The sequence below is a fragment of the Tachypleus tridentatus genome, chromosome 2, assembly GCF_004210375.1.
Source record: "Tachypleus tridentatus isolate NWPU-2018 chromosome 2, ASM421037v1, whole genome shotgun sequence".
Classification (NCBI taxonomy): Eukaryota; Metazoa; Arthropoda; class Merostomata; order Xiphosura; family Limulidae; genus Tachypleus; species Tachypleus tridentatus.
In genome coordinates this window covers 103532299-103550952 of record NC_134826.1, presented here as the reverse complement: position 1 = coordinate 103550952, position 18654 = coordinate 103532299, and the positions used below count along the sequence as shown (strand labels likewise).

Genomic DNA, 18654 nt, shown 5'->3' with positions numbered 1-18654 from the left:
ATTAGTGTAAAAAATATATGCAGTTTTAATTCCTTTTAAGTTGTTTGTTGATTACGCACAAAGCTGCATAATGAGCTATGCTTTGCCCATCATGTATATCGAAATTCAATTTCTAGCGTTGTTAGTTGATAGACACATCACTGCGCCACTGGGGGGCCTTGTTTTGAATATTTCAAAGGATTTATCGTTATACATTTACTTTGATACCCACGTGTATTTCAGTTTTATTCATGTGACGTATATTGTCCAATGTGTACTACTCAAGTCCAGCCTGTTCTGTAAATTTATAGAAAATTCTTGAGAATAAGAATCAGCAATATTAATTTTACGAAAACTCTAGCGTGTTTGAGCATTGTGATTCGTATATAAAAGCAGCTAGCCAAGAGACAGTAATAGATTATTATGGTCAGCTACTGTCAGTGTGTTATAAGCCTCAGACGTTATAACTATGATTGACATCTATTAATTAGAAAACTACGGAACTGGACAGGAACTTTTATATATTTCGATCATTACAAAACATTCATCTTCAGTGAACCAAGTTTGAACGTTAGTGTGTGTACGAAGACATTAAATATCTCTTTTGGTAAAATTCAGCTTATAAGCAACGTTATCCCAGCCAACCTAGCTAGCTTAAGCAAGGTGTAACAATATCAACTCAGAATTAATGTGCTCATCGTGGACCTAGATCGTCAATAAAATATTCAGTTCTAGAGTGGATATAAAACTCAGTATCGTTTGTAAGTTTGTAAAATTCTTGTATATAAACCATCATTTGTAATAACTATTAGTAATAGCCGTTATTTTAAATTATATTGTTTTATGTTTGTGTTAAAAAAGAAATTATGTGTATCAATCTTGTTGACAAATGACATAAACTTAATACACATTAAAATTTAATTAACTTCTAAATTAAAATTTCCGATTATTTAAAATAGTAATACGTTAACATACGTACCATAATAAATCGGAAACTCGTCCGAAATAAATTAATATAATAAATTGGGGGCTTGTGTTCGAGATATGAATCAGAGATAAAATTCGATATAAATTCCAATTCAAATAATAATTCATTTTATATTTATCACTGCCAACAAAATTTGATCATGTCTGATTATAAAGGTTTTCTTGGATTCGCCTTCCTCAAACAACTAGAAAAATATACACAAGTGAATTGCTCAAAATTACCAAAATCTTAGAATTAAAGATTAAAAAAATCAATGAAAAAAAATGAACTAAAAAGTGTATTGTTGAAATATTACACCCTAAGTTCAAGTACGTTTGCTGTTAATTTTATTTACCCAGTTAATAATACAAATTGTATTAATAGTATCTCATCTAACCTGAAGACGTTGACAAAAAGTTTTCTCCTTGTTTGTTTACGACACAGTCACTAAAATGCCAAAATCTTACACCCAAAGAATTTAAACTATTGTTTTTGCAATAGGCCGGACAAAAAGCACCTTTTTGTCACTTCGGTTTGGTCCACACAGGGGTAAAGGGGTATTAGATTAACAATGTTTCGTTCTTGTGGCAAGCGTTGTCTTTTTTACAAATGTACTGTTGTTGTTGATCTTGTTTCTGACACACGGAACTGGTCATTGGGATTTTTCCTGATAACCTCAAAGTCAGTGTACTTCTACATTACTCGTCTCTTTTCTTTTTTTTTCTATAAGATTATATTTGTTTCCTGATGTTCAAACAAACTTAACAAAGCAAAGACTATATTCAAAAAACATGTAAATATTCATTTGTTAATCTTAGATCCGGAAAAACTACTTACATCGTGATAGACGGACCAATTTATTAAAGTTATTTTATCTATTCTCAAGTGATCAATAGATATCTCGACTTGTCACGGATTCGAATCTTCGTCATATCAAAGATGCTCGCTCTTTCAGCCTTGGGGGCATTATATTATGACGATCAATCCCACTATTCGTTGATAAAAGAGTAACCCAAGAGTTCGCGGTGTGTGGTGATGACCAGCTGCCTTCCTCTCTAGTCTTGCACTGCTAAATTAGGGACGGCTAGCACAGATAGCTCTCGTGTAGCTTCGGGCGAAAATCAAAACAAACCAATCAATAGACATATAGAACAGTAAGTTTATCAATTTTCCAATTTAGTTCGATAGTTCAGGATGTTTTGGGCCTTTATTATTTAGGTTCCAACAACACTATATCTATACTATTTTACTTATTATTTAAGTTCGAATAACACTAGGTCTGTATTACTTTTGTTATTGTTTAGGTTATAATAACACTGAATCGGATCTGTTTTATTACAATTTGTAGATTTTAGAACGTGTAACAAGACATTTTTTGAAAATTCACTGCATGTAGGTAAGCAGGACGCAGTCTAGTGGTCAGCATACTGGATTGTGAATCTGAGGATTTATAGTTTGTGTTCCGTTGCCAGCAAATGTGTCACGGTTGCATTATAACAGTAAATTTCAAATCCTATTTATCTGGTTAGAGTAGTCCAATAATTTACGGTTTATGTTATTAATTAGTTGTCTTCCCTCTAGTCTCTTAGCTCAAAATTAAGGGTGGCTGGAGGAGCTAACTTTTTTGCAGTTTTGTGCCAATATCAAAAACAAGCAGAAACATCTATATTGGTCTCAGCAGTATTGGTATAATATTCTTATTATAATCATTTATTGGCTATAATGAGTGAAATTCTCTTCAGTCTTAATGTATTTATTAGTGTCACACTTACAGGATTCATGTTCCCTAAGCCTTGCTAATTTATTATTAAAAATTATATTCGAAGTTACAGACAATGTTAATTCTGGAAAACTAGTACAGAAATAAGTTACTACAGAAACAATGCATTAGAATCTTATCTTTTTAATTCTTTTCCTGTCACTTGATATTTTACAACACGATAACCCATCAGAAGACAAACATTAAATTCTAATTCCTGTCCTTGTCTCTAGCAAAGCGAATAAATAGTGGAAAGATGCTCAACGTACTTCGGAAAATGGGCGACATTTCGGTTTAATTTTCGTTAAGTCGAAGGAACACACATTTAAAGCAAAATATCATCTATACTAAAAAACTATTTCTATACAACTTTTAAGGATTCTAAAAGGAAAAACAGGATTAAAAAATCACTTAGATCTATTTTAGTGCTATCAGTGTCTTCCTTGTGTGAAATTGATGATAGATTTATATCAAGAATTTCAGTACAGAGAAAAAGAAAAATCTTATATTGTATATTTAAATACTGTTCGATGCTTTCTTTCTTACAGAGTGAATTAGTTTTTATATTTTAAACTTGGAAACGGATACATTCACTGTTATCATAATAATAACAATACAGGAAACATTTTTATTTAACCAACAAAATCACGAATACCCAATGCAAGATTCAACCAAGAAAAAAAAAAATTTTAAACGATAAACCTTACCTCTTTGTTTACTTTCAGATCTCTTGATATCAGTAACTTATTGAAGTTGAGCGTCACCTGCGAATCGTACGGAATCATACAAATATTTTATAGCTGTGTTTTGTAGAATTCCTGAATACCCAAATAATTTAATTCGAAACAAATCAAACTGACTAAATAAAACAGTAACAGTGAAACTCATGGAGGAATAAAGACGTTTGTATTTAGTCAGTAAAATGTAGTACGGGTGATGCTGTTCTTTGCACACTCCATCTTACGTTCAAGCTGCACGACTACTGTTCCACAACAATGGCACGTTACTCGTGTCTCATATCACAACTCACGACTTCGTTACTGGCGTCATCTGACTCGACTGGATTAGAAAGCCCGGGACGTCCCAAGACCTAATAAACTTAACCAGCGGTGTAATGGGCACTATTATACCAGCTGTTAAGGTTTAAACAATAGTTTTTTGCTACAATCAAAACATTTAGATAATACGCTAATTATTTCTACTGAAACAATAACGTAAGATTTTAGACATAAATTCTCAGACAATTAGTGTTAAAAAGATGGTATTTTTTTACAATTGTTTCGTTTTGGTTTGATTGTTATTAAATGTAAAAAGAAATAATACATTTTAATCTTCAGTAAACACTACAGATTCACGTGATAATTATTTTTTTCAAACTGACGCAGTTGATACTATACAAATGTTGTTATTCTTGACGACGAGAACCCACTTGAAATAGGCCATCTTCAGGAAGGTCGAAACGCTGTTCTCTCCTTATCAAAAAAAGTCTTAATACTTCCCATACCAGCCGCTCTGAGATACAAATGCTAATTTTTTAAATCTCAGTTAGTATCTTTAAGTTCACAAGGTATTGTATCTAAATCAGACATTTTGAACTAAATAAAAAAATATTTGCCGAACAAGTTTTTAAAACTAAGCATTGGTATATTTCGCATTTTCAACCTGAAAAACACGTTTAAACAACATACAGGTTAACCTTCTAGAAAAAAACAAGTATAAAGCACAGTTATCCTTAATTTAGAACAACTGCTGACCAGAGACAAAACCAACCAGTCAGCATCACTTCACTTGCCTCCACCGCTACTCTTAGTTGAATAGTGGGATTGATCGTCACAGTCATAAGGTCCTTAACTCACAGCTGCAAAGGTAAAGTGTATTAAGTGACATATTACTGCTGGAACTTTGACCTTTTGAACTGCAGCCCAGCATATTGACTACTTGGTCACAATCGGCGAAGTATAGTGGTAGAAGTAAGTTTTGATACTTACTTCTATGCACTTCAGTTGGGGTTAATTAATTTCATTTATAAAATTAAAAAAGTTGTTTTACTGTGTTTACTGTGTTTACTCCCTTCATAATTGCAAAATGTCTGTTTTTCCTAGCTGAAGTAATATAACTATATGACAGTTATAGTTTGAATGAAGAGTTTCACTAATAATAATCATTAAATCTAAGTTTCCTCTTTATACGAAGCTACACAATGGATTGTCGGGGCACCGTCCACTGCGAGATATTGAACCCCGAATTTTAGCGTTGTACATATGTGAACACGTGGCCTGATTTACCTGGGAAAATCCAAGCTTCTACAAATAACTCCACTAAGCTTTTACAGTAACTTCACGATTTATCATCAGATGTCCAGCTTGACATCTGATGATAAATAGTGGAATTACTGAAAATATTTCATGCTGCGATGTTCATGTAACGAATTTACTAATTGATATTTATTTTAATATTAATGTATATTTTAATTAAATATATATATTTATAAATGTATGTAACTTATTTTGTTAAGTGTGTTCCAAAAATCCCGCCTATTTTCCAAATTGCTAGAAGATTCTCGAGTCTAAGAATCAACAATGTACGAATTGCCAAATGAACTTTCTATAATTTCGTCTTAAAGTTTATAAATCGACAGTAATATATTGTTGGGTTGAGAAAAATATATATGTAAAAACGGCTCGTTTGGGTTGAGAAAAATTTTTGCGTAGAGGTTCACGATGACCAAAGAAGGTCGAAATGTTGTTCGCTCCTCTACGTAAAACATTTTCTCAACCCAAACGAGCCGTTTTTACATATATTTTTTTCTACAAGTGGGTTTTCTCACTGGTTGTTGGGTTGCTACAGTCAGTATATTAAAAACCTTGAAAGCTATGATTGTGAGAAACGCTTCTTATTTTTAAAATATTACAGATATTTGACTAGGAACGTTTATAGATGTTAAACATTACGAACCATTCAACTTCAGATAATTAACTTCGAATGTTAGTATTTCTACGAAGATATTGTATAACTTCGGCGGTGAAAAACTTGCATATGCCTGTAAAGAAGCTAGCTAGCTTCGCTGTCAAGTGAATTGTACATGTGTATCAACATAGGATTAATTCACACTCCGTGAAGCGTCAACAAAAGATCCTATAGAAAACATTATTTGTAATAACCGTTATTATCAATTGTATTATTATTTGTATACTAAAATTCATTTGTGTTAAGAAAAAAACTGTGTATTGATCTTGTTGGCGAATATCATAAATTTGATACATATTGACATTCAATTAACTTCTACATTAAAATTGAAATCATAATATGTAACATAATAAGCTGGAGACTCGCCTGAGATAATTTAGTATACGTTATACTCGTGAGAACGTAATAATTTATATTTTAAGAGTGTTCACAAATAAGTATTTTTTATTCTTCACACATAAAAAAGGATAGATGAGAGAGAAGGTTGGTATTGAATAAAATGGAACCTTTTTAAAGTTCTAAATTTCTTCGATCGAGTTATAACATACTTATGACGATTCTAATTTACTAATATTTTTACTAAGTAGGGGAATTTTAAAAAATATTTAATTTACCTTTTGGTCTAGATACACTTCACATATCTCAAACACATATTAAAATTAGACAGAAAACGTTTGTTTTGTTTTGTTGCTAAGCGCAAAAGTACTAGATGGTAATATGTCTTTGTTGTGACATGTATTGAAACAACGTCTAGCGTTTTTAGCCTCCATATTTTTCTTTGAGCCGCCGGAGACTGTTAGAAAAAGATCAAAACAGCAAATAAATGAAATGCGACAGTTAACAGACACTTGCACTAACTCTAACTTTTAACCCTGCCATATTCTAAAATTCAGAGTGCAGTCTTTGGGAATTATTTGAACGTAGTTGGGTCTGTATTGTTTTCAAAAACATTTAAAGTGAGGCAAGAAAAGAAACAAAACAAAATTGGAACACCTTGCTGACGTTGGCTTTTGATCTAACCCTTAAATAATTCTTGCAGATTCCTCACTACCGATATATCTAGCCTGTTCAAAACCATTTCGATGGGTTTAAAAGCCATGAGTGATAAAATACTAGAGTATACACACACGCACACAAATAAACATACATACCAGTCCAGGTCTAGTTTAACCATCTGACAAAGGATAACATTTTCCAACGATTGAGTAGAGCTCTAAAGTAACTGATACGTGAGACTAGAACACTTAACCACTTTTATGTCTTAATATTCGTAGTATCAAAACAGCGTACTCATTGATAATCCAGATGTTAAATATGTCTTTGAAGCTTTAAAGTTCAATAAACTTAATATTTCATTGTTTAATTAACTAACACGTCTTCGCAAAAACGTGTCGTGTGTGTATGAATAGATAGAGTATAGCTGAATCTAAAGGGTGCTTTAGGATTTGACAAAGTAAAACATCTTAATTGCTGATAGTTGTTACAAAAATATAATTCGAGTATCTTTGTATGTTAAAAATTAGCAGCTGTTATAACATACATCTCGAGTACTTTGGTGTCTTAAGTGTTAACAATGGTTACAAGTTCAAAGTAAGAAATCTCTATATACTGATTGTTAAAAGCTGTTGCTACATATATCTCCGGTACTTCTGAATGTTAACAGTTACGTTATAACTCTTGCACTTAACTGTTAAGAAAACATGCTTGAAACGAAATTAATGGCATAGTTTTCATTTGCTCTTTGATGACCTGACGATGACCGAAGAAGGTCGAATCGTTGTTCGCTTCTCTTCATAGTGCTTTCTCTACCCATACCAGCCGTTTTTTACATATATAATTTTCTCTACAAGTGGGTTTTCTCGTCATCACAAAAGAGTATATCAATGTAGCAGTAACTTATCCGTAGCTCCAAAAATTTGTCTACAATAGTCATTAGCTGGAGTTCTCCCTCGCGACTTGTTCCCGACAGATCGTTTCTTATCATATGATCAAGCGATAGGCCTAAAATATGGCTAGACATAAGCTGCTGTGATAAATTGAAGGTATCCGTATCATTCTATTGTTCATTCTCAAAGGCTTCGGATTTTGTTCAAGAAAAGGGTTCAGTCATCACTAATAGATAAGTAACAGTATTTTAGATTTTTAGGATATTTTGTATTAATTGTTTGTGTTTCTTGATCAGAATATACAAAATTTTATCCCATACAAAAATCCTTAATTACTTGTGGACCTACATTAGCCTAGTTATCAGCTGTTTGCTTGCAGTTAAACACAAAACTGCACAAAGGGCTATATGTACTATTCTCACTGCGGATATCGAAACCCCGTTTCTAACATTTTAAGTCCATGGACATAACATTGTGCCAATGGAGACCTTCTCAGCTATAAGTAATTTGTTGACAACGTGATGAGCATCATTAACTAAAGGGTATATGATACAAGTCATTCAAGTATAAAATTTGAAATTTTTAAATTAAGTACAGAAAATGATGTGATATTTTTTTACAAAACTATTATATAGCTTGTTCTGACATCTCTCTCACACATATACATACAAAAGCACAAACACACACATATCCAAGTATGCTTACATGTGCACCAATATATTACTCATTAAATGATCATCTTATCTATATATAGATGTACAAAAACAAGAAGGATTGCGAACAGCTGAAGTCAAACAAAGAGAGAGAAAAAAGTTAGAGAACGTAATAACTAAAACTAGGAAGCTAATGTATTTATAGATTTCGTCTTTTTGTGCTGAAAACCTCGCCAGCGAAGACAGTGCAAACAACAACATAGACATTAAATCTCTGGACTTCGATGACTATCAACCTCATCATACTCACAGTGACAAGCATAAACATTATTGCTCAAAGACTTTTTTTTTAATCTTCAGCAACTGAATTGAACAAAGGATAAAAAGAGAATAGCTCTGCTACTTATTATGGAGGGAAACATCTGGAATATATGCAAATTATTTTCGACAACAATGGAAATTTCTTTACTTGCAACAATTACTCTGACTGGAAATACTTTGCAAAGGACTCTGGTTGGCACGAAATAAGCTTGCTCTGTTAAACGATTAACAAATTAATCTTGATTATAGATATAGATATAGATGCAATTCACTAAACAGTAAGCTAGCTAGCTCTGAATTCTTCTTGTACATCGATCACACATTGAGTTATTCCACCGGTGAAGTTATGTAATATTTTCATAAAATAATTAATGTCGGAAGTGAATCTGCTGAGGTTAAATGGTTTATAATGTTGAAGATCTATAAATGTTCCTGGTTAAATATCTGAAGTTTCCGATAAATAAGTATTAATCACAGTTATAGTATCCGAGGTTTGTAGCACACTAGCTATAATAAACCAATGTCTCTTGGCACGTCGTGTTGGGTATATTTATAGGCGTGAGGAGAGTTTCAAGAAATTTCAGCTTGCACAACAATATAGACGATACACCAATGTTTACGTACACACATATGTTGTTGATTCTTACACTCGAGAATTTTCTACAACTTCAGTGAATAGGAGGGAGTTTCGCAAAATAGATTTAACAGTATAAGGTATATATATACACATTTCTGTGTATGTTTACTTATAGCAAAGCCACATCGGGCTATCTGTTGAGCCCACCGAGGGGAATCGAACCGCTGATTATAGCGTTGTAAATCCGTATACATACCGCTGTACTAGCGGGGGGCATATACATTTCTCATTATTAATATAACTTAAACAAAAACTGATATTCATATATATATATATATAATAGTAAGTCTATCACACATACCTCCTTAGACAATTTAAAATTGACATTAAATAATTTTTAACTAAGATATATATACGTTGGCAACAATGCATTAAATATAACACTTCATACAACTTCAGTACTCATGACAGTATGTAACACAATTAATACAAATAAACTTATTATCATAAAATTACATAACACGTGAAAGTACAGCAGCACAAGTGTTATCAGCCTCTTTGTCATGAATTATCTTCAAATCATGATCTTCTAATGATAAACTCCAGTTTATTAGTCTTCCGTTTCTGTTCTTTATTTGGTTCAAAAATATCTACATTACAACAAACTGTTTTTCATTTACACTGACTATAATCTGTTGACGTGTTTCACCGCACTAAAATGTTCTAAAGCTAACACTGAAGCCAATATTTCTTCTTCCACAGTAGAATAATTATTTTGATGACAATTAATTTTTTTTGAAAAAATTACAAACAGGGTATTCAATACTTTTGTTGATTGGTTATAATAGAATAGCAACTGTTTCACAATCGCTGGCGTCAACAGCTAATGCAAAAAGTTTACTAATGTCTGGTGTCATCAATATAGGGTAAATGCGCAATAAAGATATGACTTTCTCAAAAGCAGACTAGTATGTTTCAGATCACTTAAAATTTTCCTTCTGAAGGTTTGTTAATGGCACAATGATGTCAAAAAGATTGTCACAAAACTTCCTGTAATAACTAGCCATTCCCTAAAATCTCATCAAACTTTCCTTGTTACTAGGAGCTTGATAATTCACAATACAATAAACTTTAGCTTCACCGTCAGAATTAATCAGTTCGATGTTGCATTCATCTCCGATGTTGTCAAATTTACGGATGTCTAAGTCAAAGCAACTGTCAATAATGGCTAAAATATTTTTGGATGCAATTCTGATGCGATAGGCCTTCAACCATGTTCATATGACACAACAACTGGGTAGCCTTTTTAGGATCAGGTCTTTTAACGACGTAGTCCGAACAAGGACCATTGGTACCTAGCTTTGAGTGGATAGACTGAATTTATTATTTTCAGCCTTGCGGTCATAAACGTTTTATTTCATTTTATTTTGAGATAACTTCAAATTTTCTCGAGCCAGTTCAAAGCGAGTAAGTCTGGACCGAAATACCAAAACGTAATCCAGTAAGTGATTTCTTTCGGGTCATCTTCCAACCACTGTTTCTTCAGTAACTTCAAATGATCACACACACTGAACGACCAAACACAAACTCAAATGTGCTAAAGCCTTACGACTCCTAAACCGAGATAAGCACAAGGTATGCAATGAGTTATCTGTAAGAAGTGGTTTTATTCGTTGTTAAACACAACGTTATACAGTGCACTATTTGAGTCTACCCTTTCTGTTTGTTGTTAAGTAGAAAATTAGAGAACTTGCTGCTAGTAAACAGAGTTTTTGTTCGTTGCTGAGTACAAAGCTACACAATGTGGTATCTCTGACTGCTGGTTCTGTTTGTTTTAAAGTACCAAACTAAAGAATGGGCTATCTGAGACTAATGATTATTTTTAATGTTAAGCACAAATATATTTGTTTGTTTGTTTCCGCTTTCGCTCAAAACTACACGAGGACTATCTGCGCTAGCCGTCCCTAAATTAGCAGTGTAAGACTAGGCATCACCACCCGCCGCCAATTCTTGGGCTACTTTTTTACCAACGAACCCGCGACCCTCAGATTACGAGTCGAGCGCCCTAACTACCTGGCCATGCTAGGCCTCACAAATATATACAATGGATTATCTGTGACTAGTTTTTCTCTTTGTTACTAAGCACAAAGCTACAAAGTAACTATCCGTGGCCAGTAGTTCTATTAGCTGTAAAACTTAAAGCTGGACAATAGACTATCTGTTAACTCTGTTATTAGGTTTCTACCTGTTTTTAATCACAAAGCTAAAAAGCGGATTATATACGACTAATGTTACTGCTAGTTAAGAACAAACCTACTTCACAGAGTCTGTCACTAAGAATTTTCATTGTTCTTCAGCACAAGTGTACATAAAGAGCTATTTGAGACAACAAATTTTGTTCGTTGCTAAGTGCGAAATTGCACAATTCTATCCGTGACTAAAAGTTTTATGTATTCAATGGATTATATATGACTAATGATAATCTCTTCTTTTCTTTTCTTTTTTTTTTTTTTGAAGTACGAAACTAAACAGTGGACTAGTTGTTTTGTTGACCGTACACAACTAACGAGTTTTAACTAGTGCTTCTTTCTCTTTGTAAGTATATAGTTACATAGCGAGTTAAGTATATAGTTACATAGTGACTTAAGTACAGAGTTACGTTGTGAGCTATCTGCAAGTAGTCGTTATTTCAGCTGTTGAGCACAAATCCACTCAATATACTATCTGAAACTAGTGATATTTTTGTTAAGAACAAAGCTGTACAATGGGCTGTCTAAGATTCTTGATTCTGTCTGATCTTAAAGATAAAGCTACACATTAGGTTATCTGTTACTACTGACTCTTTTCCTGTTAAGTACAAGACTACCAAATGCGCTATCTGTAATAATTGGTTTCTTTCTTCTTGAGTCCAACATTATACAGTTGCCAATATGTGAATAGAGGTAAAGTAAGCTATCTGTGACTGATGGCTATCTTTGTTTTAAAGTCCAGAGCTACACAATAAACTATCTGTAAAGAGTACTTTTGTATGTTGTTAAGCACAATGAACTGTCTGTGATTAGTGATTTGTTTTGTTTCTATCCATAAAGCTGATCATTGCACTGTTTACGTCTCGTTTTTTCGCTGAGTTATTTGTGACTATTTGTTCTCTTTATATCAAGCACGAAGCCACATAATTGATTATCTGTGGCTAGTTCTTCTCTTTGTTATCAAGCACTAAACCATACAATGAACTGTTTGTGACTTTTGATTTTGTTTGATGTTCAGCACAAAGCTAAACAAACGACTATTTTCACTCTTGTTTCTGTGTGTTTTCGAGCACAAATCTGCAAAATAACCTATTTATGACTAGTAGTTGCACTTACTTTTAAGCACAAGGGTAAAGAATGGGCTACTTGTTACTAGTATTCTTTGTGTTACTAGAGGTTTTATTTGTTTTTAAGTGTAAAGTTGTACGATTGGATATTTGTGTGTAGTGTTTCTTTTTTTTTGTGCTAGTGATTGTGTTTATTGTTAAGCAAGAAGCTCCACAATAAACTGTGTATGCCTAGTCATTCTCTTTGTCGTTAAGCACAAAGCAACACAATGTGATATGTGATTTGTAATTATTTTCTTGTTAAGTAAAATCTACAAAATGGACTATCTGTGGCTTGTGATTCTACTTGTTGTTCAGGGTTAAGTTGCATAGTTGGCTAGAGTTTCCTTTTGTTGCTAACCACAAAGCTATATAGTGGGCTATCTGTGACTACTGTTTTTCTAACACACATATTATGTGTGACTGATTCAGTTATCAAGTGGTTTTATTTTCTTCTTGTTCTTAAGCACAAAGTTACACAATGGGCTGTCATTAACTAGTTGTTTTGTTTATTGTTAAATACAAAACTATACCGTGGACTATTAATGTGTAATGGTTCTCAATTTCTTTTTTCATATTGGACCTTCACGAGCCAAATTAACATCACTGGTCCACTTACTTTATAGAAACTGATCTTACCGTGTATAAATTCGTCATTGATAAAAATAAGTAGGTAAGGTATTGAAAGTTTGAAATAAACATTGATATAACATAGTATTGTTTATTCTTTTTGTAAATGAAATTTGGAAACTCGAAGTTTATAATCACAGGCCCCTTTATAATTCCCAGTAGCACGATGGGTTCTGGACCAGGGTTAATAAATACTTGTTTAGGAGTATAGGGTCGTCCGCTTATGCCTTCTATTCAAAATCTGAACAGTTTACTGAAGAGCTGAGCTGTACGTGAGTAGCAAATTTATCACTTAACTACCTGTCAAAACAGTTTATAGTTCTTACCAATCCGTGGTCGTTTAGTTTAAATTCCTCCACGGCGTTTAATATTTCTTGTCAACATTTGGTGGTCAATCACTCGGAACATGGTCACCGCACTGACGTTGTTTGTTTCCCACGGCAGTTTTCTCTAAATTGTTTATCATACCAGTGTTGATACTACAGAAATTCCACAGTGTAGCTCGGAAACCATGTATGTTCATCTAAATCCTTGAACGCATAATACGCAGTGAAGAGGACGCTGGTGACTCTAATTATAGCCATCTAGAAGCAAGAACAAAACTATGTTACAAGGGATTATGAAACAAAAATAAACACTTCAAATTGTGAACCAGATCCTGTTTATATAAACAGAAATGATATTTTAGTAATACTTTAATCAAACTGAACATTGCTTATGATTTTTTATTCTCAATGAGGAAAGTATAAGACTTTTTTTTGCCATATTTTCATGGCACTATATTTTATAGCTGGCACACTTAAAGCTATGTTTGACCTGATAACTAACTAATCTGGTAGATATTTAGATGGTAATTCGTTTAGTTTAAAATTATGTGATTAAAACCAATTTATAATTGTTCAAAAGACTAAAAGGGCGAGCTTGTTTGGTGTGATGGGTATTCGTATCCGCAACCTTCGGATTACGAGTCGAGTGATCGTGGACTGACTAAATATATATCGGTTTTCTTATGGGTTTTTGTTGTTTTTTTTACTTTTGTGCAAACTGATCGAGGACTGCACCAGCTATCCTTCTACTCTTTTACCAACAAAAACTGGGATTGATCGTCAAATTATTACGCACCTACAGGTGAAGGGCGAGCATGCTTGGTAACTAAATTTGAGCTTGTCGCCTCAAATTGCGAATCGAATGCCCTAACCACCAATCTACGTTAGGTCCTAATGTTGGTGGTGGAGAAGGTGAGCGATTCTCCATTAGACTCGTCTTTGAACAGTGGCTTAAGCTTTTACCATCATGCCAAAAATAATAATTTTTTCTAGTTACAAAAAATTTTCAACAACTACTAAAATATACGTCTGATCTCACACCTTTTTTGCTGAAAATTATTAGACAGAAAAAAATACTTCAGCTTTAAAATCAATAAAATACAGGAAGTTGTAGGTTTTTACAGTTAAAATAAACTGTTATATCAAGTGTTAAAGTGTTATATGATATTAAGTGTTAAAGTGCAATAATTCAATGTTTAATTTTAGATTTTAAAATAGTTGATGAAAGGGTATTTGTTTCCTTCTTATAGTTTTATACAAAATGGCTTGCTCTATTTTGCTTGAAAAGTGCCTTTTTTAATGAGTTATTTCTCTCTTAATGCTCTCCGCTTCTGAAATTCGGCCTAGCTAACCAATCGCCTTGTCTTTATCATCTTGTGGTTTGATTTGTTTGTTTATAGTTAAGCACAAAGCTACACAATGAGTTATCTGTGCTCTGCCCATCGTAGGTATAAAAACTCAGTTTCTAGTGTTATAAGTCCCGCAGACATACCGTTGTGCCAATGGGAAGTTGTGAATGAAATATAGGTAGGTTTTCGAGTCTTAAGCAAATCCTGTGTTGGTGTTAACAACTAAAATGTTTCAAAATTACAATATCTTGATAAGCAGTGTAACAAAAATGTAGGTTAGACTGGTTAACGTTTTTCAAAACCTCGGGTCTGTTTGTTATGATATTATGACACGATAGTAGCAGATTTTGGAACATTTTATTCAAGCATCACAATTTTATAAGTACGTCTTATCTAGAAACAAGCACATGTTGTTTAACAGAATAATTTATAATTAGAGTCAATATCTTTTCTCTTTTCATTCTTTTAGCGAAAAGGAAAAATTCGGTTTCGGAGAGCAGAAGAATGATATCAGTTTCTTGTCGTTCAGAATTACAATGTAGGAAATGAAAAAATCCTTAAAGACTATATCTCATGTAGAGACTGCTGGGAGCAGAGTTATAAAATGGGGGTCTGACCCCCATAACTCTCGGCCACACCCTGGCTAAAGTAATTCAGTACAGGAAAGAAAATAATAAACGATCCAAAATATCTGTTAACTAGACGGTACAGTATTCTGATCTTTTTTCGAACCTGACTCAAAAGGTAATTTCAACAAATCTGATGTCATTTGATAGCTCTGAATAAAAGCAAAATAACAGTGATAGTCTGTTATATGATTGCAAAATGATTATCTACAGAAAAATATCTGGAAAATACAACTTTTTGCCAAGAAACTAGCGTTTAGGTCCATATACATTCACGTGACTAATTCGTGATTTGATGCACTGTGACGAACCTTGATTGACGTCATTTAACGCTATTCATTGTATTTTCTCTAGTTTTGACACATTTTGTGCAAATTGATTAACATAATCTAAAATTAGAAACATGGCCAACTTCCATGAGATATATGTTATTTAATTAATAATATTATATTATAAACTATTATATTATAAACTATTATATTATAATTTGAGGCTTTGTAAAATGTATTCTGCAATGGCATGAATAGCTTCATGGCAAAGAAAGGCACCATTTTTTTCCTTGTTATTTAAAATTTAATATTCTTTTATCAATAAGGTAATTTAGAAAGCTATGATTTAAGCAATATGTATACATGTATGTGTGTGCCCGCCATGTGATGACACAAGGGGTCTCTGTATAAATGCTATGGCTAGTACGATAAGTGGCATATACACCATTATTCTCCATCTGTCTCCTGAAAAAGCACAGTAAAACGCCTATTGTTTTGCCATCTAGTGAGTATAAATAACACTTAGTAAAATTACCACTCTATAAACCAAAGCTTTGGTCTTTAATCATCATCTAGTACGAATTGTAACTTAGCATTTAAGACTACTGAAGTTATATTCGTACCTGAACATTTTTAATAGATGACCTGTCCAGTTCTATTTTTATATTTATTTCGTGAACTAGACTCGGACTAGTCATGATAAGAAGAATAAGAAAAATATTTATCTATTTCTAGTGTATTACTTTGATTTTTTTCTTTGTTCTAACGATAGTGGCCCGGCATGGCCTAGCGCGTAAGGCGTGCGACTCGTAATCCGAGGGTCGCGGGTCCGCGCCCGCGTCGCGCTAAACATGCTCGCCCTCCCAGCCGTGGGGGTGTATAATGTGACGGTCAATCCCACTATTCGTTGGTAAAAGAGTAGCCCAAGAGTTGGCGGTGGGTGGTGATGACTAGCTGCCTTCCCTCTAGTCTTACACTGCTAAATTAGGGACGGCTAGCACAGATAGCCCTCGTGTAGCTTTGTGCGAAATTCCCAAACAAACAAACTAACGATAGCGGTAGGACAAAAGAACACACTAAAAACAAACAAATGTCTTTCTAATTATCCTCATTTTTATTTTAATCTAGAATAAATTCAGGTGTATACGCTAGAGCACTAAGCAGTAAAAATAGCCGTGTGCATTGTAATAAAATCTTGACAATATTACTAAATTCATAATTTGTATTGTGTATGGGTAATTTTTACGTTTACTTGAGTACCTCTTGAATAAGCATCGACACCCAATCGTTTTAGTGCAATCTATGGTCCATATGGAGCCTCATAATATGCTACATACATACATATATAGTTGAGACCAAACCGTGTATTTGTAATTTAATATTTATATGACAGACACGACATATGAACCATAGCAGTTATCAACTTATTGTTACAACCTACTGATATTGCGTATTATTTGTTTATTTATAGAATTGGCCCGGCATGGCCAAGTGTGTTAAGGCGTTCGACTTGAAATGCGAGGGTTGCGGGTTCGAATCCCGCTCGCACCAAATAAGCTCGTCCTCTCAGCCGTGGGGGCGTTGTAATGTTACGGTCAATCTCACTATTCGTTGGTAAAAGAGTAGCCCAAGAGTTAGCGGTGGATGGTGATAACTATCTGCCTTTCCTCTAGTCTCACACTGCTAAATTAGGGACGCCTAGCGCAGACAGCCTTCGAGTAGCTTTGCACGAAATTCAAAAAAACAAACAAACAATTTATAGAATTCTTGCCTATCGGACATGACTCTGCTGACAGGGTCATAGTTTTTGTTTTATTTTGTCATTGCATGGTCTATTTCGGCCATATTAAATGCCTAAAAAATTATAGAAATGTCTAAGCTGTAGTTTCATAGATAGCGCCAAGCTCAATTTCAAGCATCAAATCGGAAATGACAGTAACTGGTGATGGTAAGTGTCGAATTATAACCAACACTACGTCATAGCGAATTTTATAGATATTGCAAATAGAATAACAATCGTGCAAATGGTGAAAATGATGGCAATTCTAGGCAAAAGTAAGGCAAATATATTTTCTATATATTTTATATAGAAAATATTCACTTTCAGATAAAGTATGTTGCAGCAACAGCCCATCAGTGTTTAAGGTCGTTACAGCGGAAGAGGTCGTAAAAATGTTACTGCCCAAACTACATCAGAAAGAAAAAAATATACTAATTTAGCTGTAGCTAAACAGTGATTGGCTTTACTACATGGCCAGATGTAACTAAACAGTGATTGGCCTTACTATATGGCCAGCTGTAGCTAAACAGTAACTGGCCTTACTATATGGCCAGATGTAGCTAAACAGTGACTGGCCTTACTATATGGCCGCCAGCGGAGAGGAGGAAGAGGAAGGGTAAAAATATAACTGTAATAAATATCTAAAATGGTTACTTGTATACATATGGTTTTACATTATGACATATTGTATTACATTTGAGTTACTTATATATATGCATGTATCTATAAAAAAAATTAACTTATATATATATATATATATATACAGCTTTACAATTTAAAATAAATATATATATAGATCATATGATTACACCAGTTGGTATAAGTATAAATACCAACTAACATGCATTTCGTCTGCGTGTATGGATAAAAATGATGCGGTTACAAATTCAGGTCCATGCAGCATTCCAGTATAGCTAAATAGTCTCTCCGATCTAGTATTTACACTAGTGACTTCCCATACAGTTACAGGGTATAAACATAGTAACTATATACATTCTACAAGCATACACATAGCACGTGGTATGTTAACCACTATCATCATACGTATCATACATATAGTACTACTATAAATGATAACTATGTCAACTACGTTTGTAGACGTCCATTAGATCCACGTGGGGAAACATACAAATTTTCAGTTTTGCATTTTATGGTTGTATGAGCGATTTTGCTATTTATGCTACAACGTCGTGCCCTGTTAATGAATCTT

At 33.5% G+C, this 18654-nt stretch overlaps 1 protein-coding gene across 1 annotated transcript in view; it reads right to left on the bottom strand.

Annotated features, from left to right (window-relative positions):
* LOC143244736 (uncharacterized) overlaps positions 1–3790 on the bottom strand; it is a 46880-nt gene extending 43090 nt beyond the window's left edge. The window contains 1 exon segment of the mRNA XM_076489933.1: positions 3413–3790. Within this exon segment, the coding sequence (XP_076346048.1) occupies positions 3413–3490 (78 nt within the window). The 5' untranslated portion in view covers positions 3491–3790.
* Between the last annotated feature and the right edge of the window lie 14864 nt (positions 3791–18654).